The sequence below is a fragment of the Myotis nattereri genome (genome assembly GCF_964212035.1).
Source record: "Myotis nattereri genome assembly, chromosome: 16".
Lineage (NCBI taxonomy): Eukaryota > Metazoa > Chordata > Mammalia > Chiroptera > Vespertilionidae > Myotis > Myotis nattereri.
In genome coordinates, this window is record NC_138091.1 from 18,444,682 (window position 1) to 18,472,559 (window position 27,878).

Sequence of the window (27,878 nt, forward strand, 5' to 3'; positions counted from 1 at the left end):
TTGTTAATCCTAGAAGTAACCCAGGCTGTGGAGCTATCGTAAGGTAAATCCACAAAACTACCTTCAACTATTTGAGAGGAGCTTGTACTCATGACCCTATTATTTAAAACTCTAGAACACTGGAGGTGGAGAGGGGACTATCTAAGGCTGACCTAGTACAGATGAAGAAGTGAAGGTCCAGAGAAGTGAAGAATCTTGCAAGGGACATACACTTGGTTTGATGCAAGAGGTTAGACCAAAACTGATCTCTATTCTACCCTGAACGAGGGGATACCTCTAAGTGATGTCTAGACTGCCAGTTAATGGTCACAATATGACCACAGTACTAACATCCCAGGCAGAAGGCCATGTGTGATTTATGAGAGGCCAAAGTCTTAGAGAGAAAGCTGGCATCTTGCCCAATGTCAGCAGCTTGTATAAGGCTAAACCAGAAGCACAATTTACAATATGCCTCATCACCTGCCAAATCGTTTTCACTTAAGCTGTTATGTGGTAGCTGACTGCATCATACACTCCTTTTCTTAAACTGTTACTAATGCCATGGTTTCTCTGTCAAATCTTCTGATTCTCCTTCTACCATTCTGATGACGATACCTTTTAGTTTCTTTTGAGAGATTCTGTTCATTTTGGCTTCCATCTATCTATCCAGTACTTTTGGGCACCATGTATGTTCTGATCATTGTGGATTCTGTCCAAGCCTGTATGTTCCTGGATAAACTCAGACTTTAAAGAAAAACTATTACCAATGATTTGCAGATCCCCTATCTCAACCTTGACATGTCTGTGATGCATCAGCCATTTAAACTCTTTCATGTTTACTAAATTCTCCAGCTAGATGTCTCAGATAACCTAGATGTCCTCATACTCAACATGACCCAAAGTGAACTTTCCTGCCCACTCTCAGACCCAAGACCATCTTTCCTATTCTGGTCAATGCTTCTATCATCCACCAAGTCACCCAGCAACATGGGAATGGTCCTAAATTCCATCCTCCTGTTCACCACTCACATCAATTACAAAGTCTAATTATTTTATCTTCTAGGTAGCAGAAGCCATCCTCATCTAATATCACAACTGGTCTACTTTCAATTTCATTATCCAGCCTCTACTAAGTAAAAGGTTTTTTCCCCAATTACTGTACAATATTTAAGATGACTGTGTATACATAAAAAAATACGGATATATAGGTATTCATCTCCATGCCCAAGAAATAAAAACAATTCTCCTAATTTTTGTGTTTATAATATCCATGCATTTATATGATTTTACTACATATTGATGTACATAACATACAGATTTGGTTTGTGTTTAAATTTTATATAAGGAATATCATACTTATGTATTCTTCTACAACTTGCTGTTTTACTTATCGTCATGTTGGTGAGCACCACCCATACTGATACATGCAGCTCTACTTCATTCACTTTCATTATAATCCTGTATTGTTATTATCACTTTACATTGTAATATAATATTACATAGTAGTATAATATGCAACCTGTTTCTCCATTCTCCTACATTGTTCTTCCAGTTTATTGCTGTCAGAAACAATGCTGCAGACCACTTCTCTAAAATGCAGAAGGGCCGAAACCGGTTTGGCTCAGTGGATAGAGCGTCAGCCTGCGGACTGAAGGGTCCCAGGTTCGATTCCGGTCAAGGGCATGTACCTGGGTTGCGGGCACATCCCCCATGGGGGGCGTGCAGGAGGCAGCTGATCGATGTTTCTCTCTCATCGATGTTTCTAGCTGTCTATCTCTCTCCCTTCCTCTCTATAAAAAATCAATAAAATATATTAAAAAAAAAATGCAGAAGGGCCTCTCCCCAGACTAAAACCACCAGTGGTTGCCCAGTACATAAGGCAGTGATGGCAAACCTATGACACTCATTTTTTTGGTTGATTCTTCTTTGTTAAATGGCATTTAAATATATAAAATAAATATCAAAAATATACATCTTTGTTTTACTATGGTTGCAAATATCAAAAAATTTCTATATGTGACACGGCACCAGAGTTAAGTTAGGGTTTTTCAAAATGCTGACACGCCGAGCTCAAAAGGTTCACCATCACTGACCTAAGGTAATGCTTTCCTTCCTGGTCTAACAGGTTCCACAGGGTACCCTTTGGGGTTTCTAAGTATGTAGGTGGGCTCAACTGAACCCTGTTTGTTCTGAACATTCTCAATACTCACCTAATTATGATTTCAAGGATTCTAAATTAGTTTATATCCATTCATGTCACTAAACTTTAGTTTAAAAAACATTCGTGAAGTTATATTCTTGGGAAGAGAGTTACTTATCTTAATTATGTGATACTGTCGTGGGAAATTTTTAAAAATATAAAAATTACATGCAAAGGAAAATCTTACCATCCATATTCGAATCCCATCTGCCAAGGAATACACCTGAGCAAACTCCTCACTCAGGGCTGTCGTGCCCCCACTGTTTACTGGGGAAAGGAGAGACGAAAATATTACATTCAGTTAACACAATTCACTACTGCGACACTCAGCACAGAGTAGTTTCTCAATCTACCCACAGAAAAAGCTCCTCCCCTGACACGCACACATTGGGAGTGGTTAAAAGAGCCATGGGGAAAAAATTATCAACTAAGCCACAAATAGCTGTGATGGGTTCTCTGTATTACTTCAAACTAACATTTTTCAAATGAACATCTGAAATGGACATACTAGTAAAGTGAGTAAAATATTAAAAGAAAAAATGTAAAAGACATGAAAAGTATTAAAAGTAAAATAACAGATACTAAAAATGAGCAAAAAATAATTATTGACATTGAAAAAAGGTCATGGTATATATTAAATTTAAAAATCTGGTTATAAAACAATATAAATAAAATTGTCTTATTTAAAAAGAATATACATTAAAAACATATATATATAGGGTAGGACAAAGTAGGTTTACAGTTGTTTGCATAGAAATTAATACAATAATTAATAAATAATACAAGAATAAACTGTATTTCGTGTACTCACCATTGTAAACCTACTTTTCCCCACCCTGCATGTATGTGTGTGTGTATACACACACACACACACACACACACACATAAATATACCTAGATAAAGGCTAGGTAGATATATAGAAAAATGTTAATAGAGGTGTTCCCAAAGTGATGAGATTATAGTTGATAATTATTTTAAGCTTTTCTGTATTTTGTAAGTTTCTACACAAATGGATATTATTTTTATAATTCAAAAAAGTTGTGATTTTTAAAGAAAGACCTGCCCCTTCTCTTCATCTAAAAACCAAAGGGATAACATATGTACTAAAAGAGTGTAAAGCTCTTGTTGAACCAATATACAATGCAATGAATATTTTCTGAACATGTAGAATATTCTGGGCTCCATATCAGGTACTAGGAATACAGTACTGAGAGAGACATGGGTCCTGCACTCAAGTAGCTTTTAGTCGAGTTGAAAAACTCCTCCTGTACATTTCTAACTCAAAAGGGTAACCAATTTTTAGACAAATATGAGTAAATTAGCTAGACAAGAACCACTCTCTATGTAGCTCAGTTTTAAAGAGCCCACGATCAGTCCTCAAAGGCTGGGCTAGAAAGAACTGAGACCAAGTATGTTTGCTTCAAAGCAACAGTGGTAGGCATTCTCAGAACCACCTGTATTATCTGAACACGATTTGAAAAGGAGCTGCAGAACTCTCCCCAGCCGAAAACTTGCTGCTTCTCAGCTTTTAACTCACAAAGCTTTTTCCCTCTACGCAAAGTTCCCAGATAACAAAGATTGTGCAGCTCTCTAACCACAATTTGATTATGAAACACACTGAATTTTTCAAAACCATTAAGGTCCCGTTGTTCCCCATTCCCTAGCAGAGATACACTTTTTCATATGATGGTTGTTTCCATAAGTCACTCATGTTTCAATGTAGTTTTATTTTAGCAACTTCTTAAAGGAGATATTAATATTTGAGGGACTAATCAAGATACTTTGGAAATTAGGAAATAAATTCTGCAATATGGGATCCAAATAACTCAGCAATAAAGGCAGTAGTGATAATTTCAATATTAATATCAATAATAATAATAAGAGCAACAGTCAATTACCTACTCTAATGGAAGGAAGCATTTGTTCCTGCTTATTTCATCTGCACCATGGAAAGAGCACTTAACCTGCCAGAGTGCTCGGGAAAACACACACCTCATCTTTAAATGGGTTTTTCCCCTGAAGGATTAGGAATGGAGAGAGACTCTCCCTCCTGTGGGTCCTGTGAGGCTGCAGGCCACATACACAGGAAATACACAGAGATGGTATCCCTGATGGAAAGAAATGGTGGAGCAGGCTATCAACAAAGGAAGCCAAGCAGAGATGATGCTACAAAGAAGCTGCAAGTCTAAAGATAAGAATTAATACCAACATTTTCCTGCTTAGTCATGGCACACTGAATTACCTAAACAATTGTTTTAATTGGAATTTCTTAGAATGTTAGAGCTAATCAAATCTAAACTTTTATAAATAAGGACACTAAGGAGCAGAAAGGTTGTCAGATTAACCTGAAGTTGCACAACTTCTAGTTTTTGAGCTGGTACTATAGCCCAAGTTAAGGGTTTATTTTCCATTAAACTTCTTGGTTGTTTTCCATTAGAATTTTGGATAAGACAAATTATCTGCTAATTAGGAAACTAATTAACTGCTAATTAGGAAACTCAAAGCTACTTGCCATATACTCCAGTTATGAATCTTTTGACTGGCAAAGCAGACCTAACAAGATGATGTCTATAATTATAGAAATACTAGAGGCCCGGTGCATGAAATTCATGCACTTGGGGGGGGGGGGGTCCCTCAGCCTGGCCTGAGACCTCTCGCAGTCCGGGACACCTCGGGGGATGTCTGACAGCTTAGGCCCGCTCCCAGTCAGATATCCTTAGTGCTGCCGTGGAGGTGGGAGAGGCTCCTGCCACTGCGCTCACCAGCCACGAGCCCAGCTTCTGGCTGAGTGGCACTCCCCCTGTGGGAGCGCACTGACCACCAGGGGGCAGCTCCTGCATTGAGCGTCTGCCCCCTGGTGGTCAGTGCACATCATAACAACTGGCTAACCAGTAGTCTGTCTGCCACTTGGTGGTCAGTGTACGTCATAGTGAGCAGTTGAGCAGCCTTAGCATATTATTAGCATGTTACGCTTTGATTGATTGAACGGCCAACTGGACGACCGGACACTTAGCATATTAGGCTTTTATTATATAGGGTATTTATATTTCAAAATATTTTATTTACTTAAGTTAGGCTTTCTTAAAACTTAGCAATTGGCCTTCAGATGAAAAATATTCCCTGTAATATAAGTTACCATATTTTTGCAGCTTCTCATATAAGTCTGGAGTGCGATACACCAGAGCAGCAAAGGTGGCGTTCACAGCTTGATCAATAGTGGAACCAGCAACTATATCTGTCTTTGGGGCCTGTTTTCTACATGCCTGTATGAATCCTTTGAAAAGCTCTGAATATGGCCCACAGAAGTTCTGGGCAGGATCTGACTGTGCAAAATCAAGAAGAAAACGGTGGCAGGGATCATCAGGGATGTTCTTAACCTGGGAACAACAACAACAAAAACCAATCATGTTTAAGACATTCGTTCAAAAAATAAAGTTTACAGAACACCTACTAGGCCAGAAGTATAAACCAGAGTGCATTCTTCTCTCAGGAAGTTTAAATCTATTTTGGGGAGACCAGACAGGCATATGGGTTAAAAAAAAAAAAAAGGTAAACATAAGTAAAACATTACAAGCATTAAAGCTAGCACTACCATAAAGCAAAAGATTATGAAGTGCCAAATGCCTATAAGGGACACCCAGTGCTGAGAATTCACAGGATAGAGTTCAGAAAAGCCTCCTGGAGATGGGCTTTGGACTGGACCGTGAAGACTGGGCAGGTTTGGCCCTGAGGAACATAAACATTAGCAGAAGTTAAGAGTCAGTGGGGAGACTGACCTGGCCTGAAGTCTCAGCTGGGGAGTGGTGGGAACTAGAGTCAGATAGGTAAGGTGAAAGGAGACTGCAGAGAGCCTTGACTGTCACTCTGAGGAGTTTAGACTTCACCCTGTGGGCAATGGGGAGCCATTAATGGTGCTTGGCAGTGGAATGACAAGATAATGCAGTATTAAAAAAAAAAAGAAAGAAAACTTGGTAGGTATCAATGTGACAATGCAAGTGTAAGATGAGGGCCTGGATAAAGATGGAGACAGAGGGGATGAAAAAAGATGAACATCACAAGGGAAAATCTATAGGGCTTGCAGCTGACTGGATAGAAAGGAGAACAAGGTGAATAAAGGTGATGCTAGGGAACAGTGGCTCAGTGCCTAGGAAAACAATAATAGGAGTGAGCAGTCACAGGCGGGGGAGGGAGTAATCCCAATTTTATACTTCTGAGTTAAAGGGAGTCGGAACTAAAATGAAAATACCTAAAAGGAAGATGAGTAACTGGCAAGTCTGGGAGAAGAACCAGAGCTCTGGATACTGACATTTAGAACTATTCACACAGATGTGACAGCAGAAGAGAGAAGAGGATAAAGTCTGATAGGTTGCAGGGAAGGAGAGAAAGCCTGAGTTAAACCTACTCTTTACAGGAGAAATAAGAGAAGTCAATAAGAGAGGCTGATGTAGCAGTTAGATGTAAGAGAAGACAGTTGACTAACATGGAATCAAAAGAAGAGAGGGTCCAAAGGAACTAAATGTAACAGAGAGGTAAAGGAGAGGAAGAGTCCCTGCATTCATAAATTAACTGAATAACTTGGGGGTGGGCAGGAGGGAAGAAGGAAGGAAAAGTAGTAGAAAAGAGAGAGAGGAAAGGAGATGAAAAAGAGACAGCAGGCAAACCTGTTTAGTGTTTTAAATATTGTAAGCCTAAATAACATGCTACCATTCCAAAAAGCATAGCATGAAATCTTTTACTCTAAAGCTTGACTCAGTGGGGACTAGAAACAGACTTAACTTATTTAATAACTCCATCAAGAGAGATTTACTGAGCAATTGGTATATTTTACTGAAAAGCTACCTATTCAATATTTTTGAACATCCATTATGCACTGGCCCCTGTGGCACACAGTGGGAACACTAAATAAATAAGAGATAATTTCTGCCCTCAAGAAACTAACAACTTAGTAGGGGTGATTAGATATAAACACAAACATTTATAATTTAAAGTAATAAGTATTAGTAAGCATTTTCCATTCCAAATAGAAAGACAACAGAAGAGTAAATACCTCCTTACTATCTTGTTGTGGATGAGTGGGCCAGCTTGCTTCTAGTCCCAACTCTGGACATATCTGATGCCTGAAGACAGGTTTCCACAAGGGGGAGTTTAGGACTAATGCCATTTTTGCCTGAGGTACTGCCATGTTACTTCCTAACTCTGGAAAGAGAAGAAGGCTTATGAGAGTTCTATTTTTTCCATACTATACTAAGAATATTTGAACTGATGAAGAAAAGGTTTTAAAATGTGGGAATAATTAAGACTTGGAGGGAATTCACCCACATTTACCAAAATGTAACTCTGAACTTCAGGAACGCATACCCCAAATGAGCCCAAGCCATAGGAAGTCCTGAAACGCTGCCGTTCTGTGGAGCAAATTTAGCTAAGGTACCTCTGAAATGACTAATCTGCATAGTAAGCAGAAAACTGACTGTGAACCACCCCTAGGGTCTAACAGGAGACCATTCAGGAATGTTTAATTATGGTGAAATGTTCACACTTTGTAAACTGAACAATTAAATATTCATCACATGTGTTTATGAAGACATAGAAAAAAAGACTAGGTGGAAATAAATTAAAATGTTGATAATAATTATCTCTGGGTGTTAGGATTAAGGATGGCTTTTCTCCATTATGCAATTTTCCTATGATATTTTACTTTTATCATCAGAAAAGTCAAGAAATGATACAGACATAAAATACTCTAGTAAGTTTATTCCATATAGTTCTTGTTTCCTGGATGAATTTCATAACTAAATTGAAGAAATCACTTTAAAACAAAATCCAAAGACTAAAATTAATTTAGTCTCTATTTCTGCCTTCTTACTGGAATATACCAAAATTCACTTATAAAAGAAGGATAAGATGCTACTAAAACTCAGCTCCCTCCCCCACTAAGCCTCCCCTATGGTGTCAAGTAGACATTTTATTCTGGTTTGGTTTAAAGGAAACAAAGAGAATTTTATTAATACCTTTTACTCCTCCATTGTGTGGAGGCACCTTAAGGAGAGAGAGCACTACCTTGCTCTTCAATGTGGCTGTAGCAAGAAGGGAAGGGACAGGGACATGGACTTACGATGCACAGACTTGAGCGCCATGCACTGGGAAGCAAGACGCCCCATCAGTCGGCAAACAAGAAGTTGTAAATCCAACCCCCAAGACACGGCAACATCTGGCAGGCCATAAGCAGTAACAGTGAATTTGTAGCCCCACTCATTGTTACTGCTATCAGAATGGAAGAGAAACTGTAGCCGAGGACCAGCCTTAAAGGTCACTTTCTAGAAGAAACAAAAAAAGTCATGTGGTCAAACAAGTTAGAGGAGGCAGCATTTCAATAAAAAATAAGCATGTTCTTCATGACTCAAAAAAATCTCAATTTAAAACTGGGTTACAGGCTCACCATTATATCTTGTCAGTCCCACCAAAGCTACTGAGGAGAAATGTACAAAGGAGTGGCTGAAACAGAAAATTCACAACTGTACCTTGTAAGGAAGCAAAGTTGGCAGAAAACTGCTGGTCAGTTTCTAAACCCAATGCCCTTCTTTCTGTCCACTACCTACTCAGCCAGAGCTCACCTCGCCCAGTGCTGTGCTCCCATCCAGCAGCCCAGACAGCAGAGGAACGGTCAGCAGTTCAAAGCACTGAACCTCCCGCCCCAGGGGTCATGCAGCCCTCACTGTGAGGGGGACTCCTGGCTTTCACTGCCATGGTCTGGGCCCTCCTGGGGCCCTTCTTGCTAAGGATTACAACTATCCATTTACTCTAGGCAATGTGATATAGACCAGGGATTGGAAAACTTTTCCTATGAAGAACCTGATAGTAAATTATTAGACTTCCTGGACCATACAACTCTGTTATGACTACTCAAGTCTGCAAATTGCAGTTCCAAAGCAGCTATAGTTGATATGTAAACAGTGGGCATGGCTGTGTTAAAAAAGAACTTTATTTACAAAATAGGTGACAGTAGTAGTTTGCTGAATTCTGATATAAACACTTCCTTTTACAAATATATAATACTAGAGGCCCGGTGCACAAAAATTTGTGCACTTGGGGGGGGGGGTCCCTCAGCCCGGCCTGTGCCCTCTCGCAGTCTGGGACCCCTCAGGGGATGACCACTTGCTGGCTTAGGCCTGCTCCCTGGGGGATTGGGCCTAAGATGGCAATCAGACATCTCTCTGGCAGCCCGGCAGCTCTTGGGGAATGTCCACTTGCCAGTGGGGAGAAGGCCTAAACTGCAGTCGGACATCCTTAGCACTGCTGAGGAGGCAGGAACGGCTCCCACCACCACCGCTGTACTGGCAGCCATCAGTCTGGCTTGTGGCTGAGCAGAGCTCCCCATGTGAGAGCGCCCTGACCATCAGAGGGCAGCTCCTGCATTGAGTGTCTGCACCCTGGTGGTCAGTATGTGTCATAGTGACCAGTCATTCCCAGTCTTTCTGCTGTTAGGGTCAGTTTGCATATTACCCTTTTACTTATAGGATAGAGGCCTGGTGCACGGGTGGGGGCTGGCTGGTTTGCCCTGAAGGGTGTCCCGGGTCAGGGTGGGGGTTCCGCTTGGGTGCCTGGCCAGCCTGGATGAGGGGATGATGGCTGTTTGCAGCTGGTCGCACCGCCTTCAGGGTGGGGGTCCCCTCTGGGGTGCCTGGCCAGCCTGGATGAGGGGATGATGGCTGTTTTCAGGCTGTCCGCACCTCCTTCAGGGTGAGGGTCCCCACTGGGGTGCCTGGCCAGTCTGGGTGAGGGGCTGAGGGCTGTTTTCATGCTGGTGGGCGACTGAAGCTCCCAACCTCTCCTTTTTTTTCTTTTTTCTTTTTTGTTTTTTTAATTCTGGGATTTATTTACCTTCTATGGCTGTCACTGGAGCTGAGAGCCGGCTCCAGCTCTGAGGCCCGGCTCCAGCTCTGAGACCTCGGCTGGCTAAAAGCAGGTATCTGGGTTTGTTTGGCTTCTATAATTGAAACACTGTTGCAGCTCCAGCTCTGAGGCCTTCCGCTGCTGAAAGCAGGTATCTGGGGTTTGTTTAGCTTCTATAATTGCAACATTGTTTCTTAGAGTGCAGCTCAGAGCCCGGCTGTGGCAGGCGGGGAACCTTGGCTTCCTCCATCACTGGAGCAAGCAAGCCTCATGTTCGCTTCAGCTGCCTGGTTGCCGGCTGCCATCCTGGTTGGCAGTTAATTTGCATATCGCCCTGATTAGCCAATGGGAAGCGTGTCGGAGGTACGGTTAATTACCCTATTTGTCTTTTATTAGATTAGATAAATGCGTCTTTTCAAAGACATACATCTATTACTCTTGAGGGATGCCAAAAGGAGAAGACTTGATACAGAAGTAGGCATTTTATCTCTTTTGGAGAATACCACTCACCTTGGGCCATTTATCAGTGCCAACTTTTGTGTCATAACGTGTTTTTCCACCTCTAGCGTCGGTAAATTCCAGATAATCATACCTGTGAAAGCATAATCTCTGTCACTTCTCTCACTTTTGATCCATTATTGCTTGGGAAAGAAGAATATGTGAGTCTCACCTTTTTTCAGTTTCACACCTCTCATCAAATTCCACCTCAAAATAGGTTGCCCCTGGGCTAACAAAGACAGACACCTCGTGGCAATTATTTTCATAGTTGTGGGCAGACTCCTTAGTCCATGTATGTAACACTACTGGCTGTTCCTGTTGCCAAGTCTCAACATCCAGCTATGCAAACAAACAAGATAAGAAAGGTTTTCATCACTTTACATCCAGCCATACACAATAGATTGTGCTGTATCCATGATCTAGACAGCCCCTGACAGTCCTACACAGATCACCACACAGGCTAAAAATTTGTGCACTCGGGGTGGTCCCTCAGCCCGGCCTGTGTCCTCTCACAGTCTGGGACCCCTCAGGGGATGACCACCTGCTGGCTTAGGCCCGCTCCCTGGGGGATTGGGCCTAAGCTGGCAGTCAGACATCCCTCTGGCAGCCTGGGAGCCCTCAGGGAATGTCCATTTGCCAGCAGGGAGCAGGCCTAAGCTGCAGTTGGACATCCTTAGCACTTCTGAGGAGGCAGGAGAGGCTCCCACCACCACTGCTGTGCTGGCAGCCGTCAGCCTGGCTTGTGGCTGAGCAGAGCTCCCCCTGTGGGAGCGCACTGACCACCAGGGGGCAGCTCCTGCATTGAGTGTCTGCCCCCTGGTGGTCAGTGTGTGTCATAGTGACCAGTCATTCCCAGTCGTTCTGCTGTTAGGGTCAATTTGCATATTACCCTTTTATTATATAGGAGTGCCTGGCCAGCCTGGGTGAGGAGCTGATGACTGTTTGCAGGCTGGCCACAGCCCCTTCAGGGTGGGGGTCCCTCCTGGAGTGCCTGGCCATCCTGGGTGAGGGGCTGATGGCTGTTTGCAGGCTGGCCACAGCCCCGAGCCACCCAAGCTCCCAGTGGAGGCAGACTGGAAGCAGGTATATGGGATTTATTTAGCTCCTGTAATTGAAACTTTGTTACCATGAGCGGAGGCCACAGCCAGCTCAAGGCAGGCGGGAAGCTTGGCTTCCTCCATCGCCTGGGCAACCAAGCCTCCTGCTTGCTCCAGCTCTGTGGCTGCCAGCCGCCATCTTGGTTGGGTTGATTTCATATAGTCTCTCTGACTGGCTGGTGGGCGTGGCTTGGGGCATAGTGAAGGTATGGTCAATTAGCATATTTGTCTTTTATTAGTGTAGATGTGCTATAAAATTCTGAAGTTAATATATGCACAGCTTTCTCTGTATCTCCTTTCTAACACTGACCTTACCAAATAAACTCACACTGGCATTTATCCTTATTGGCAAAACCACTGATAAAATATAGGGGGTCTTCTCAACAACATTTACCTGTGTAAGCCTGTACCATACCATGGTATGCTTCACTAAGCATGGTCACACCACTCGTGAGGGAAATACACAGCAGTTTAAGTGCCAACTCAAGTTACCTTATTCAGTCCTCCCTCGGGGTCACTGCAGAGCCTCTTCAACAACTCTGTTAGGGTACTGAATTCTCTCAAGAGTTTGCAGTGGGAAATGTCTAAAGTGCAAAAGTCCAGGAGAAAGATTACCTAAAGGAAGATGAACAAAGCACTTAGTGTCCACTGCAGACCCTCCTGCCCTTTACAAATGGCTGCCACTTTGTCTTACCAGTTGTCGAGCTGCCATTGAAAACACCGAATTACATAGTTTTTCTACTATGATTTTTCCACTATACTGTGACAAAAGGGACTCCAAAATCACTCTTGTGCTTCCCAGAAACTGTTCCACATCTACCAAAACAGAAAGAAAATGTGTTATACAGGAGAAATATCACTTGCTTGGTCATCATCAAGGGTAAGCTGTCACAGAAGCTATGAAGGAAATTCCCCATCAGAAAGACCAGGAGACCAGGAACTACTATCCAAATGCTTTCCTCCAGGCGAGAAAAGCAATGCAAATCCAGTACAAGATTCCCTTTAGAGTGAGTAATTCATTTTTGCTTCTTTTCAAAGAGGTGGAGATATTACTTTTGTAAGTGAAATTGCATGGCTGACCGACCCCGTTGCTACTTTCCCTTTGTTTACAATGGGCCATCACTAGGTGTGCCATATCATGGGACAAGCTTTAGGTGGCAGGGCTCAACAGTGTAAGCATTTTTGTCACAGCTGCTGAGACCAAGTTTGATGGAACTAAATTTTCCACATATAATTTCTCAGAATCTGCTACATTTCATATAATTTTCTGTGGGTTTATGGGACATAAATCTGAATATTTTCTGTAATCAGCAAAGATCACAGCAGTGCTCACACACCTTAGACTCTAAAGGTTTAAGACTTTTCCCTTTTGGGTGACTTAACTAAAACAAGGAAGGCAGACTATTGAAGAGTGTGACATCATCTAGTAGTGCTGTATGACTGCAGAGTGTGACATCATCTAGTAGTGCTGTATGACTGCAGAGTGTGACATCATCTAGTAGTGCTTTATGACTGCAGAGTGTGACATCATCTAGTAGTGCTGTATGGCTGCAGAGTGTGACATCATCTAGTAGTGCTGTATGACTGCAGAGTGTGACATCATCTAGTAGTGCTTTATGACTGCAGAGTGTGACATCATCTAGTAGTGCTGTATGACTGCAGAGTGTGACATCATCTAGTAGTGCTTTATGACTGCAGAGTGTGACATCATCTAGTAGTACTTTATGACTGCAGAGTGTGACATCATCTAGTAGTGCTTTATGACTGCAGAGTGTGACATCATCTAGAAGTGCTATATGACTGCAGAGGCAATGTTTAGGTTGTGCAATGTCCCAAGCCTGCAATAAAAAAAACTTAGGCATGCTACCATATTCAGACAGGAAACTTTGGGCAAAAAGATACGCTACCAAATTCTATTTTAAGAAGAAAAAACAACCCAAAGACAATTCTGATTTGTATCAAGAAAAGAAAACCATATGCACATTCAATGAATGAGTACTAAAAAGTGAGAACATGCAGAGTCAAAACCCAAACACTTGTTTTCATGGATTTTGTCCTGAAACTCACATTTTTCAATAAGGTCAACGGCAAGCTCTTTGGCTCCAGGATCTGTGCTCTTCAGCTGCAGGTAGCACCAGGAGAGCAGGCTGCCTTGGACAGACCAGAACAGGGAGAAGAGCACGGAGCCAACCTCCGCTTGGGCCTTGTTGAGCATCAACAGTTCACACTGCAAGGGAGGAGACAAAGAGAAAGTGTTTACAAGGCCATTCACAGAACACAGCCAAGGGCATTTAAGACAGCAGCTGTCACTGGCAAAAAAATTCTAGGGAAATGAGAATGGTCACAAAAGAGCTTTCAACCCAGAAGTGACCAAGAAAGAGGTATTATGACACCTCCTCTTTTGCCCTCAGCTTTTCAGAACCTTTACAAATGGTTTTCACTCCATAAGGTTCCTTCTGCCCCTCAGGAACCTTACCCCACCAATTATCTCGTTTCCCTTTCACATCATCCACAGTCCCTTTTCTCTGTGGCTCCTCTCCCTGAGCCTTCCGTCAAATCTCTCCCACCTTAGAAAACAATTCTTAGTCCCCTATGACTTTCTAACCATCATCTTTATTCTTTGGAGTTTCTCTGAAGAATCACCTGACCTCCAGGAATAAACTATTGCACATTAAGAACCACAAGACATGTTCATATCATATCTGCTATGTAACTGCCCCAAACTGGACCTAACTGCCCCTCCATAATACAACGGATAAATTAACTGTGGCACACTCATAAAGGAAACACTGTGCACATGCATGAACACGGATGAGTTTCAAAAATGCCCAAGTGAAGAAAACATGTCACAGACATGTCCCCTCACTCATTTGCAAAAGTTGGCAGATTAGGAGCCAAGGCAGGCTGGGAAATCTGTGTGCTCATTGATGGTCACAGGAATAGAGCTACGTTCATACTGTAAATGAGGGTTGAAGGGGAAGGCACAGTGACAGCTCTATCACATGCTCCTAAAAGCAGAAGGCAAAGACCACAGGGAGCAACCATCAGTTACCTCTCGAGCAGCAACAGAGAGGAGAGTCCTCATGACGGCCAGGACTTCACTGATGTTCGTATCGGCCAGGTCACCTTTCTCAGGTAAAAGCAGAAGGCCCCCTGGGTCCCTATCACTGAAAGAACACAAATTAGTCACGACACCTTATTTCAGGAAGTGGATTTACATGTGTTTTTATCTTAAAAGGTTCTAAAAAGGAACCTAGCAAGACTTCAGTGTCAGTTCAATGGGATGAGATGAATTTGGGTCAGGAAAAAAGCCATGGTCCCGCTGGGTATGGAGCACTGTCCCAGCACATGTCCTTATGTAAGCACAGGCACATAAATCCTCAAGTCCTTAGAAGAGATTCTAAGGAATAAATCTGATGACTAAACCACCTTGACCACCAATAAGAAACACACCTAACCTCATGACTGCTAACTTGACAATCTGGACTAATCATTCCGTGTCTCAAATGTTCACATGACAGCCCCAGCCTCTTTCATCATCCTTGATACTCCACTCTGAACACATTTTATAGAGTCCTCTAAGTCTGGCATCCACACCAAGTATAGTTTGACTTGCAGACAGTAGCTCAGGCTGTTAGTTCTCTCCCTCCTTCAAGAGTCCATACCTTCAGCTCTGGCTGGTGTGGCTCAGTTGGCTAGAGCATCATCCTGTACACCGAAAGGTCATGGGTTTGATTCCAGGTCAAGGCACATACCCAGGTTGCAAGTTCGATCCCCTCTTAGGGTTACGGGAGGCAACTGATTGATATTTCTCTCACATCAGTGTTTCTCTCTCTCTCTTTGTCTATCTTTCTCTCCCTCAAATCAATAAAAAACATATCCTCCGGTGAGGACTTAAGAAAAAAAAGTCTATACCTTTAATAATATAGCCTACAGGCCCATTAGAAGTCAAAGCAAGCAAAACTCTCCAAGCCATCCTCTCCAAGCACACTTTTTTCCTAAGCTACCCTTCTGCAGTTGGCTTTAATGTAATTGGGTTTTTAGACTTCAGTACAGGGCTTCAGTTTTTGTTTTCAAAATTATTTAGAAACTGAAGTATTCAAAAAAATCCTCAATGGGTTCAATTTTAAGTTATCTTATAATGACTGGGACTTAGATTAAGGTCTGGATAAGATTATCATTCTCCCACTACTTCAGTCACTCCTGCGACAAGTGGTTTATCACTCAGAAACTTGGCTGAGCAGAGGGATGTAGCTGGTTACTCCAAAAGCACATGAAAGGAAGGGATAGCTAAGGAAACCAACTTTGCAAAGATTTGAAATATTGGACAATTGCAAAGAATTACAAACTTACCTAAAATACGTGCACAGTGAGCGGAAAGTGAGCTGCAGGGATTGCTTATGTTCCTGCTCAGTGACGTTTTTCTAGAAAACAAGAAACTGCACATTCAGAAAATCTATTCATTGACATTCCAATGACCTAGAGCAGCATGAATGCCCCTGCCCTCTGTTCCCAAGCATGAGGAAAGCCGGGGTCAGCAGACCACCTCACGGTGCCCAACTAAGACCTGGCCTAGTGCTAAGAGGGAGCAGAACCACCCATCTAAACAGAAGATGGCAATTTACTTTTTGTTCACTGCTAAAGTTATCATCAAGGCTTCCTGCAGGAAAGCTCGTTGCACATGTTTAAGAAGATGACTTCCAAAAGATGTACACCAGTACTTTTCATCACTGGGCATGCCATTCCAAGAGGAAAGAGCAGGGACAGGGAGCATTTCTTATGAACTTTGTTTTTAAATAGGATCTAAGCTCTTTCTATATAAGTCAGAACAGCCTATGGTGACAGTTATATAAATCACACCTCCTGATGGGGCTACTAGGCTACAGTGGGAGCACTTTATTTTTTCTTAATTCAAGGAATGTATTGAACACCTACTGCTATGCAAGAAACTGAGAGGGGTTTAAGACCCAGGACCCTGACTGGCACAGGAGGGTGGGAGAAATAAGATATGGCCGCAGATGACAGCAGTGCTATTTAATTCAGCAGAAAAAGAAGGGAAAATGTGACCCTTACCACTGCTGTCAGAGGGATGGGCAGAGGGAAAGTGACTGGGCTGCTCTGCTAATAGCAATATCATTCCAGAGGTTATATGTACTCTTTCTATTTTTCTCCGTGGGACACATGCCAGCAAAAAACAAAAACAAAAACAAATCCTTTGCTTAGCTGCCTGGTAAATACTTCTAGTAAACAAGTAGGACTGAGCTTTGCCCACAGTCCAGTGGGTCAGATCTAAAGGTTATAACTCAAAATGTGAAAACCGGTGTCTCAAGCTGATATGCAAACTTTGCAGACAGTGAAATACAACCAGAGATTCTTCCTCCTCTCTGAAACCGTTCTCAGTCATTTAGCATCAACACAATTCTCTTCTACTCCGAATGCTATGGGATTGGTTTTTCCTTGTGGCAGGTGTTCCCAACTGGACTGAAGACCTTGGCATCAGAAACCACATTTTACGCTTCTGTTCTGTCCTTTATTTCTATAGGCTTTTATGCATCCCACAGAGCATTTTTATTAATTTGTTAATTAGCTGCTGCATATAGAAATGCCTTTTCAGAATGCTGTCTCTAATTTTCCATATCAAGCTCTTACCAGTAATCCTATTAGATGCTTGTCTACACAGGCAATAACAAATAATCTATAACCATATCATTTAAAAATAATTATTATTGGTTTTATTTTTTTCAATTGTTATTTTGAAAATTTCTTTTCCTGGTTCTACAGCACTGGCAAGGCCTTCTACTATATCATTTTTATCAGGAATATAAACCATACTTTTAACTTAAATATGTACCATCATGGTGAAGAGATGGTTCCGCTGGGTCTGTCGATCAGGAAAGAAGATGGCAGCTCCACTGAGAAGGGTATTCCTGACTTCCTGTTTTAGTATTTCCATGGGCACAGAGTCTCCATCCACCCTATCCACCACTGACAAAAATGAACAATGGAATCAGCTTTAATTTATTCCATCTATTCACTTACTATATCTATATCTGCATTAACTAGCCTATAAACTCATTACTCTCCATTTTGCAGTTAATACCAGAGCAAAGAAATATTTCTGTACACGCTATGTAAGGAAATTATGTTTTGTTTGTTTGTTTACATTTAACTAAAGACTATACGTATCAGTTTTAATTTCATTATTTCCCTGTCTTTTTGAGACACAACTTGGCAAAGACTTAAAAATAACTTCAGCCCAGGCCGGTTTGGTTCAGTTGGATAGAGCGTCGGCCTGCGAACTGAAAGGTCCCAGGTTCGATTCCGGTCAAGGGCACATGCCTGGGTTGTGGGCTTGATCCCCATTGGGGGACTTGCAGGAGGTGAACAATCCATGATTCTCTCCCATCATGGATGTTTCTATCTCTCTCTCCCTCTTCCTTCCTCTCTGAAATCAATAAAAATATATTTAAAAAAAATAACTTTAGTTAGTCACATGTGTTTTATTTTCAATTTACCATTATAATATCTCCCTCAATCTATCAAACTCATCCCAGTAAAGACTAAACAGTGTGACAATAATTTCTCTCAATATTGGACAACTGTATATCAGAAACCAGGAGGAAGTTATTGATGAGGGAATAAACACTGAACCAAAATAAGATTCAAAAGAGGGTCAGAGGAAACTCATTTTCCAACAAAGCAATCCCTTTCCTGGGCTTGCATGATCAGAGGACCCCCTGTACTCCACAGCAAGACTAGCACAGGATCACATTAAAGAAAACCCCAATCCTACCATCACATAAGTGTGTATAGAGCTCCTTGGCGGCCTCCACTGCCCGGGGGCTCTGGCGAGGAGCCTTTGCATCCTCAGAGGCAGCCGTGGAGTCTCTCTGCAGCACCAAGAAGCAGCTCTGAAGGAGCTGCAAAAGCAGGGTTTGGGCACAGATGCATTCTTCCCTCGGGCTACAGAAAAATAAAATACATCAGAGAGCAAAAAGGCAAGTTGCTTTTATCCCCCACCCCCCCTAACCCCCCCAAAAAAGCCAAACAGTCCACAAAGGACTCTTCTCTAGACATCAGGCCCGGTGAAAACAATGCCAACCCAGAGGAGTAAAAGGTGGAATGGAAAGAACACTGTACTATGTAGAGTCTGCAAATACAGACCCCACCTGACTGCCCACAGTGGGGCCAGGAAATGCATTTTTCATCCTGTTTCCTCATCTGTAAAATGAGGGTACTGCTATAATACTTAAGCTTCTCATCCCACAAGGTTGTAATGATAATCAAATGAGAAAATGTTTGGAAAATACTGCCCAAATCACAAATGATTTATAAAAATGTGTAATTTCTATATAATATTACTTTTTTGTTATTTCTATATCTTGGTGTTATTTTCCATAATAACCAAATCTTTAAAATCAGAACAATAAACTAGTGGGAAGTAAAAAAAAAAAAAAAACTTAGAAGAAAAAAAATTGTCCATTTAAAATAACAAAACTCAGTGTCTGCAGTGTGTTTTTATATGCTTATCACCTTATCACAAATTCTGACCTACTTTTGCTTTAATTTACGGTAAAAATTCCAGAAGATCTCCAAATCAAGACCCGCAAAGTCCAGAAAAGACTTATATTTTAAGCCACTTTCCTTCTGCTGCACCTAAAGACCAGAAAAATAAAAATTAAAAATGCGTATGGAGAAAGACCATAATGGCTCATTTACTTCTCACTGTTAAGGGATGAGGTAGCCACAGGATAAAATTCCCATATAATGAATGCTCACTCTTTACTACTAAAAAGTCACAACTTTTTTGGTGTGAAACTTTCTAAAATATGTACATGTGTATGTGGTATGTATATGTACATATGTATGTAAATATATAATTATATACATGTATGTGTGTAAATAAATAAACACACACACACACACACACACACACTCTCTCTCTCTCTCTCTCTCTCTCTAGTGGCCCGGTGCACGAAATTCGTGCACGGAGGGGGGGTTCCCTCAGCCCAGCCTGCACCCTCTCCAATTGGGGATCCCTTGGGTCGGGCCTAAACCGGCAGTCGGACATCCCTCTCGCAATCTGGGACCGCTGGCTCCTAACGGCTCACCTGCCTGCCTGCTTGATCACCCCTGCCTCGGCCTGCCTACCTGATTGCCCCTAACCCCTCTGCCTGCCTGCCTGATCGCTCCTAACTGCCTCTGCCTGCCTGCCTGCCTGATCTCACCCCCAACTGCTCCCCACTGCTGGCCTGATCTTGCTCCTGCCTCTGCCTGCCTGATCATCCCTAACTGCCCTCCACTGACAGCCTGATCTCGCCCCCAACTGCCCTCCCCTGCTGGCCTGATCTCACCCCCAAATGCCCTCCCCTGCTGGCCTGATCACCCCTAACTGCCTCTGCCTTGGCCCCCACCATCATGGCTTTGTCCAGAAGGAAGTCGGACGTCCAGAAGATGGCCAGTTGACCCGGTCTAATTAGCATACTACCCTTTTATTAATATAGATCACACACACATACAGACCCATAGAGGCTCCCTGACTTCATCAACACCACACCTGAAACATAAATGAGTCTTCACTGGATGATGATTACTGTCCAGGACCATATTACAGTATATTTTGACCCTTCCCTGAATGTAGTCTAATAGACCAATTCTGCTATAAATGCTCCTGCTATTTCTCAGCATCTCTCTCTCATTTGCTATTTCCTACTGTGATAAGAGAGCTTGAATAACAAAGACGAAACAAACCATATAAATTGAGTTACCAGCCTCTGAGCAGCGCCCTGAAGCAGAGTAAAGGTCAAGAGTGGACACTGCTGCCCAGCTGGTATGGCTCAGTGGTTGAGTGTGGACCCATGAACTAAGAAGTTGCCAGATCAATTCCCAGTCAAGGCACATGCCCGGGTGTAGGCTCAATCCCCAGTGGGGGACATGCAGGAAGCAGCCAAATTGATGTTTCTATCTCTTTATCCCTCTCCCTTCCTCTCTTTCTAAAATTAACAAAAACATATTAAAAAGAGTAGACACTGTTGCATACCACATGAGAGAGCATCACTGAATTCCTGAGACAAACCATGTTCTCTATAGTGGTGGCTGTAAGAATTAACCTTTGAGTGAGTTATTGTGTTTTTATTAGTGACTGTAGAAGTCAGCGTGAAAAACACAATGATTTCAAATTCTGACATTATTTTGGGACTTTTAATAAACAAATAGAATTTACCTACACTTCAGGAATAATTGTCCTTAAAGAAGACATAAATCCTATAAACTTGCTTCAACTCCCCAGTCTGCTATTGGCAACCATAGCTGGGGATCTTTAAGCTCTGTTTGTATGTCTAGTCTAGGAACCCTCACAATGATGGCCATAAGCCTCTTAGTGTTTCACTGACTGATGCCCTCAATGACCAGTACCTCACTCCCCTTGGCCTCCCAATGTCATCACAGCATGATGCCTCCCCACTCACTGATACTGCATGGCTTCAGCACGGCCAGGTTCCACTGACTGGTGTTCATTTCCCTGGACACTGTCATTATTTTCCCAAAGGAGTAAAGTCTAACAACTGAGGAAACACTACCAGGTCATGGGCAAGCTGCTGGATGAACTGAAGGGTCCTAAGGAGCAGTGAGGCCCCGCAGACACGCTCCTCCACGTCCTTTCTGCAGTGAGCACAGATGGCACTCTGTTCTGCTTCTGCTCTTGCAGGCCGGAGGTAGCCACTGATGCTCAAGCCTTGTACTCCCAAGCGCTCTGCCGACTCCTGACGGGTGCAGAGGAACTTCACCATCAAGTACTAGAAAGGACAAGAGAGATTTCAGGCGAAGGACTCAAGAGCCCTGGATATTGATGAAAGGGCGATAAGAGCCTTCTTTGGAAGGTGCTCCTATGACTTTAACAATTTATGAGGTACCAGTATGCCTAGCACTGGGGACGCATCTAACAAATAGGGGAAAAACACATACAATACAAATGCTGAATGAAATCTGGTTTGGGAAAGATCATAATAAGAGAAATGTCATTACTCCCTCCTCAAAAACAGGATTAACACAAGATGAATAAGAGAAGTATGTTTGCTCTGTGGCACAGTCATTTTGAATAGAAATCAGATATATGGCAAAAACAGTCCATGAATGCCATGAGGAAGCACCTCAAACTCCTAGCGGATATATGTAACCCATGTGCTGGGAGCCCAGGACACAGCCTTGTCTGCTCAAAGCTAAAGCCATTTTCAAAACTCAACTTCTGTGCAAACTATCTGCTTCTTACAGTGAAAGCTCCTTGGTCTGGGGCCTTTCAGAATCCACTCCTCAACTGCATAAATATTTACTGAGCATTTACTAAGTGTAAACCCCAAAGATAGTTCTTATTTCTCTATTTAAGCTTCTTACTAAGACTTACACTAGAGGTTAAAAAAGTTAAGTAGCCAGATAATGTCGTAGCTATGGAAACACATCTCTCTTGCATTTATGCCTGTGCACTTGCCGTTCTCTCAGCCTGAGATGCCCTTCTCCGCACAACTTATCCTGGCTAAAGATGGTGGCTTAATCAACTTTCCATAGTTAGCATCACACCACCTTTCCTGGAAAGCTTTCCTTAGTGAACTCCAGGTTAGGTAAGATATTTTCCTTCTGGGCTGCAAGAGCCCCCTGTATATCAGCCCATATCACAGTCTCACATACATCTGTGCCTCTCACTAGACCAGTGGTTCTCAACCTTCCTAATGCCGCGACCCTTTAATACAGTTCCTCATATTGTAGTGACCCCCAACCATACACTTATTTTTGTTGCTACTTCATAACTGTAATTTTGCTACTGTTATGAATCGTCATGTAAATATCTGATATGCAGGATGTATTTTCATTGTTACAAATTGAACATAATTAAAGCATAGTGATTAATCACAAAAACAATAGGTAATTAATTATATATGTGTTTTCCGATGGTCTTAGGCAACCCCTGTGAAAGGGTCATTTGACCCCCAAAGGGGTCGCGACCCACAGGTTGAGAACCACTGCACTAGACTATAGACTCCTTGAGGGTCATAATCATGTCTGATTCACCTCATGGGTTCCTGTGTTGGCACATGGCTGATACACAATAACCACTCGACAAATACTTACAGAATAAAAGGAGGGGAGTGGGCCAATACATGAAGGCCACAACTCAATAATGCTTACTCTGGCAATTCTGCACTGCTGCAGCTTAATCTCTGCTTCATCCCACTCTTCTTCCAGCTCAAACCAGCCAATAGGATCATCTTCTCCAAGATCATCAGGTGAGCAACCGATCCTATAAACACAAGGCAATCACAAACATTTTCATATTCCTAAACCTCTCAAGGGTTCAATGAATAAGACACCATGTAAGTGTCATTTAACTTGTACATATGGCCTGTCAATTAACATATAAGATAGTTTGTGGTAATTTCCTCCCCATTTCTCAAACCTTCTCATCTGTGAAATGGGAATTATTATCAGTCCCAAATGTAATCTGAGAACTAAAAAGAAAGTTTGCTTCTCTAGATAACTGGTTTATCTGAAGAATGAGACATGAAGTCAAGGCATCTTAGATGAGCTTCTCAGGAGTAGGGTACAATGCAACAGCTGGTATGTGTTTGTGGAACGAACCAAATGGGAGGCAGGTTCAGTTTTCTTTCCCTGGCTAATGTATGTCTGAGCAGCCCGAGGCTTGGGCCACTAGCAACAACTGAAGGGTAAAAGCTAGGCAGCCTCCAGGTCCTCGAGCTCCAAAAATGGAAAACTTCAGCCTGCAGAAGCCTCAGCATTTTCTTTTGTTCCTTAAGAAGTCCTTCCAGGAAAGCAGTGCACTCTGGAGGCTGAAGAAGCACAATTGTGTGCCACTTCTTTTTAAAAACCAGACGGCTGGCTTAGTGGTAGAGCACCGACCTATGAACCAGGAGGTCATGGTTCGATTCCTGGTCAGGGCAAATGCTCGGGTTTTGGGCTAGATACCCAATTGGGGGTATGCAGGAGGCAGCCAATCAATGATTCTCTCTCATCACTATGTTTCTCTCTCTCTCCCTCTTTCTTCCTCTCTAAAATCAATAAAAATATATTTTTAAAATAAAATAAAAACCAGACACTTGAATCATACTCCTTTCAGGAATTAAATAACCAAGACAAAGAAAAGGCAGTCTTTTCAAGTAATAGTTCTAACTTCAGACTACGTAGCTTGTGATATAGCTAACAAGCTAGCATTGCATGAATATCCTTTATGGACAGAAGAAGCAAGCACAGGATTTACAGCAAGAAGGAAAACACAAAGGATCCAGAGTAGGTTCTGTAACACAGAGAAAAAAAAAATGTCCTCTCTTTAACATAAATCCTTCTTAGCATAAACCTTTCACAATATAGTTAGTCCTAAAACCAATGGGATAGCTGGTGTTTTGTCTTAGCCCAAAATCCTGTTTCATCAATATTATGTGTTTGAGGATTTTTTAATTTACTCTTTGGTAGGCTCAAGGAAATCTTTGAGATACAGTGAGGTGGCAGGGTGTCAAAGAGCAGAGAGAAGCAACCTTTTTCACTACACCACACAGCAGGCAAGGTGGAGAGAAGCAAGCTGAGTATTAGTAGTTAAGTGTACACAGCAACCAAACAGATGGTCCTTGAGCTGACTGACCATTGTCTGGACAGAGGAAAAAAAAAAGCAAAAAGATAGATGCATGTACATTAAAGTTTTGACTTCCAAACTGGAAAGGCACTGATAATATGTAGGCCAACCAAATCAGGATTCCAAAGTAGTTCAGGCTGAACCCAGAGGTAAAATCAGCAAGGGAGTAGCAAACAGGCCTATATTGAGGTTAAAATAAGTCATCCTATATAAGAAGTGAAAGATCTTGTTTGACAAGCAGGTTAAGGAAAAAAGACCTAGTTTAATATGTCCCAAGAGTGAGACATGGCTACTTAAAAACAACTATAATCTCTAATTACTATTCTAAAAGAAAAATATCTTTGAAAAAAAGAGACATATAGGGAGATTTTAGGAGTGAGGAAAATTTGATCATTTTTATCAAGAGGGCAGAATTAAGACCACTGAGTTGAAATTATAAAGGTAGATTTCAACTGAACATATTCCAATTACTGTAGTGTAGTGAATTCTCTATTATTAAGAGTATTCTGCTCTAGCTGGTGTGGCTCAGTGGATAGAGCATCAACCTGTGGACTGAAAGGTCACAGGTTCGATTTCGGTCAAGGGTACATGCCTGGGTTACAGGCTTGATCCCCAGTAGGGGGCATGCAGGAGGCAGACAATCAATCATTTTCTCTTATCATTGATGCTTCTCTCTCTCTCTCCCTCTCCCTTTCTCTCTGAAATCAATAAAAATATTGCCCTGACTGGTTTGGCTCAGTGGATAGAGCGTCGGCCTGCAGACTCAAGGGTCGCCGGTTCGATTCCAGTCAAGGGCATGTACCTTGGTTGCAGGCACATCCCCAGTGGGGGGTATGCAGGAGGCAGCTGATTGATGTTTCTCTCTCATCGATGTTTCTAACTCTCTATCCCTCTCCCTTCCTCTCTGTAAAAAATCAATAAAATATTTTAAAATATATATATATATATATTTTAAAGGAGTATTCTAGAGGCTGAATGACCATTTTTAGGGATGCTACCAAAAGAAATACAGCAAAGAGAGGGAGCTTTTCCAGATTCTTGCTATTCAGAAAGTGGTCTGAGGATGGGAGCATCAGAGTTACCTGGGAGCTTGTCAGAAATAAAAGTATCAGGCCCCACCCAGAACTACTGATTCAAAATCCACATTTTCACATAATTCTTGGTGATTCACCTGTACATTAAAGCTTAGTAATACAGTACTGGATGATAGTTAAAAGCTTCTGTTAACTCCAGCACCCCATTATCTGTGATATATAGTACCAAAAACAGCAAGCCTGGGGTTCAGCTTCATGATTTTGAACTTGCAACTAGTAACAAGGGGGCAACACTGCTCAATGACCTCTGCAATTAAATTCAATAGGTCCACTCCTAGACTTGATCTTACTGTTTCCTGGGTAACATTCCGCACCATTGCCCACTCCCTACTTCTCTCAACCTGGCTTCATGATAACACATGCTTAGCTTTCCTGCTTGTCCGGCTGTTTTTCTCGTCTCCTTCCCTCTGTTGCCCTTAAATGCTGGTGGGTCTCAGCATGTTGACCTAAGGTTGCTTCTCTTCCTAGGCCCCATACACTTCCAGAATGACCTCTTCTAATTCGTTTAAAGTTATCATTTAAATGTCTATCGTATTTGTACTTTCAGCACAAATGTCTCTTCCAGGCTCCTAACCTATTTATCCAGCTAGCTATCAAATATATCAAAGGCTTCCTAAAATATCAAATTCAAAAGGACCAAAACTAAGCACACCATCTTCCCCCACAAACCTATTTTCCCCGAGGTATTTTCTCTTCCACAGAAAGATTCTACCAATGCTCCCATCTTCCCAAGCCAAGACCCTAGAACTCATTGACGCCTAAGCTTTCTTCCCCCTCCTGCTCTACATTCAGTAACTCAACATGTCCTATTGCTACTAACTTCTAGTTGTCTCTTAAACCAGTCCGCATCTATCCATTGCTGCTCTTGCTGCTCTAGTTGAGATCACCCACACCTCTGGCCTTCTGGTGATAGTGACAGCCTCTTCCATTTCATCCTGCTTCCATGCTTGCTCTCCTCCAATCCACACTGCAGGTGTGTACTTCTAAAACACACACCTGATCTAGTTCTTAGATTCCCTCAACAGCACACGCTACCCACTCCCTGCCCCACCCACCTCTCCCATTGCTTTAAGGATAAAGTCCAAACCCTGAAACAGAGGCAAAAAGACCTTTAATGACCTGGTTCATCGCTGACCATTCTCCACCTCAAAGTGCACTTCAGCAATATGGGGCCTGTCGGTCCTTGAATATGCCATACCTCACTTCTGAGTTCTCAAATCTGCTCTTATCTTTGCTCAGGACATTCTCCTTCCACTTCTTCAAGTGGCTAATTAACTGTAACTCATCCTTTAGTTCTTAACAGAAACATTTCCTCCAGGAAGCCTTCACTAACCAGGTCAGGTGCTCTGCTGTGTGCTCCCAGAATACTCTACCTTCTCCTACCTAGTATTCATAGTATTGTGATACTACCAGTTTTATCCTCTGCTTCTGAGCTAAACAGGAAGCTCCACAGAGCAGCAACTGTCAATTTGCTGATTATAGTATCTTCAGTGCCTAGCAACAGGCCTAGCACATAGTAGGTGCTTAATAAATATTTTCAATAAAAGCATGACAGAAGGAGGGAGGTTGGGGTATGGGTAAATTTCCAAGTAGCTAAATAAGACTGAAGAGCTCAGGCGGCCCACAATTCAGGTGTGTACTATTATCCAGACATCTTGAAAATGTGTGTGCCTGGCACCAATCTAAGAGTCTGTGAACAAATGAAAACACACATCTTCACATGCTATTGGAAGCAATGAAAGCTCATGATCACTAGGGTGGGTTAGTGGCACATTTTCTATAAGGACAAGAAAGCATATTTCACCAATAAGAGAATGTATACAATCTTATTAGATTTTTATTCTGTTCCTTACCTGCTTTTTACAAATTGCCTGAATTCCTTAAGTTTCCATTTGTCATATTTTTCAAACCTTTTGAAGTGTTCTTCTGCATGAAATTTATCGGAAGATGAGTTATAGGCAAATATCAACCCACACTGGGCACCAATGCCGCCACGTCGAACCTGGAAACAGAGATCTAGATAAAGTACAGCAGAAGGGCAAAGTTCTGTGGCTGTTTTCTTTCCAAGTAACATGGTTAAATTCAAATAGCTTCAAACAAAATCAAACCAACAAAATTATCTTTCAAATACATTAAGTCCTAGGAGATCCAAGATGGCAGCAGAGTAAGTGAAAGTTACCTCCTCCCAGAAACAAATTGGAATTACAAGTAAAATATAAAACAATCAACCTGAATAACCAACTGAGGACTAACTGAACAGAAGTCTCATAACTAAGGACACAGAGAAAATGCTACACTGCAACTGGTAGGAAGGACAGAGATTCAAAAAGGACAGGCCCTGCACCCACACATGGCAGTTGAGAATCTGGAGGAATATCTCAGCTGCAAAGATCTCCCCTGAGGAGCAAGGGGTCTCAACCCCAAGCTGGGCTCCCCAGCCCAGAGTACAGAGCCAGGAAGAGGAGCTCCATAACAACTGGATATA

The 27,878-nt window shown here is 42.3% G+C and overlaps 1 protein-coding gene across 1 annotated transcript in view; it reads right to left on the reverse strand.

Moving 5' to 3' along the window:
• The window catches only part of ZZEF1 (zinc finger ZZ-type and EF-hand domain containing 1), a 119,899-nt gene that overhangs the window by 49,443 nt on the left and 42,578 nt on the right, over positions 1-27,878 (reverse strand). The window contains exons 11-27 of the mRNA XM_081110635.1: positions 27,247-27,395; positions 22,844-22,955; positions 21,244-21,459; positions 19,221-19,321; positions 18,459-18,628; positions 17,517-17,650; positions 16,019-16,089; positions 14,718-14,832; positions 13,733-13,892; positions 12,360-12,481; positions 12,158-12,280; positions 10,741-10,907; positions 10,581-10,662; positions 8,293-8,494; positions 7,228-7,376; positions 5,317-5,557; positions 2,367-2,446 (exon numbers count right to left, since the gene is read on the reverse strand). Coding sequence (XP_080966761.1) covers positions 2,367-2,446; positions 5,317-5,557; positions 7,228-7,376; positions 8,293-8,494; positions 10,581-10,662; positions 10,741-10,907; positions 12,158-12,280; positions 12,360-12,481; positions 13,733-13,892; positions 14,718-14,832; positions 16,019-16,089; positions 17,517-17,650; positions 18,459-18,628; positions 19,221-19,321; positions 21,244-21,459; positions 22,844-22,955; positions 27,247-27,395 — 2,394 coding nt within the window. The remainder of the gene's footprint in view (positions 1-2,366; positions 2,447-5,316; positions 5,558-7,227; positions 7,377-8,292; positions 8,495-10,580; positions 10,663-10,740; positions 10,908-12,157; positions 12,281-12,359; positions 12,482-13,732; positions 13,893-14,717; positions 14,833-16,018; positions 16,090-17,516; positions 17,651-18,458; positions 18,629-19,220; positions 19,322-21,243; positions 21,460-22,843; positions 22,956-27,246; positions 27,396-27,878) is intronic.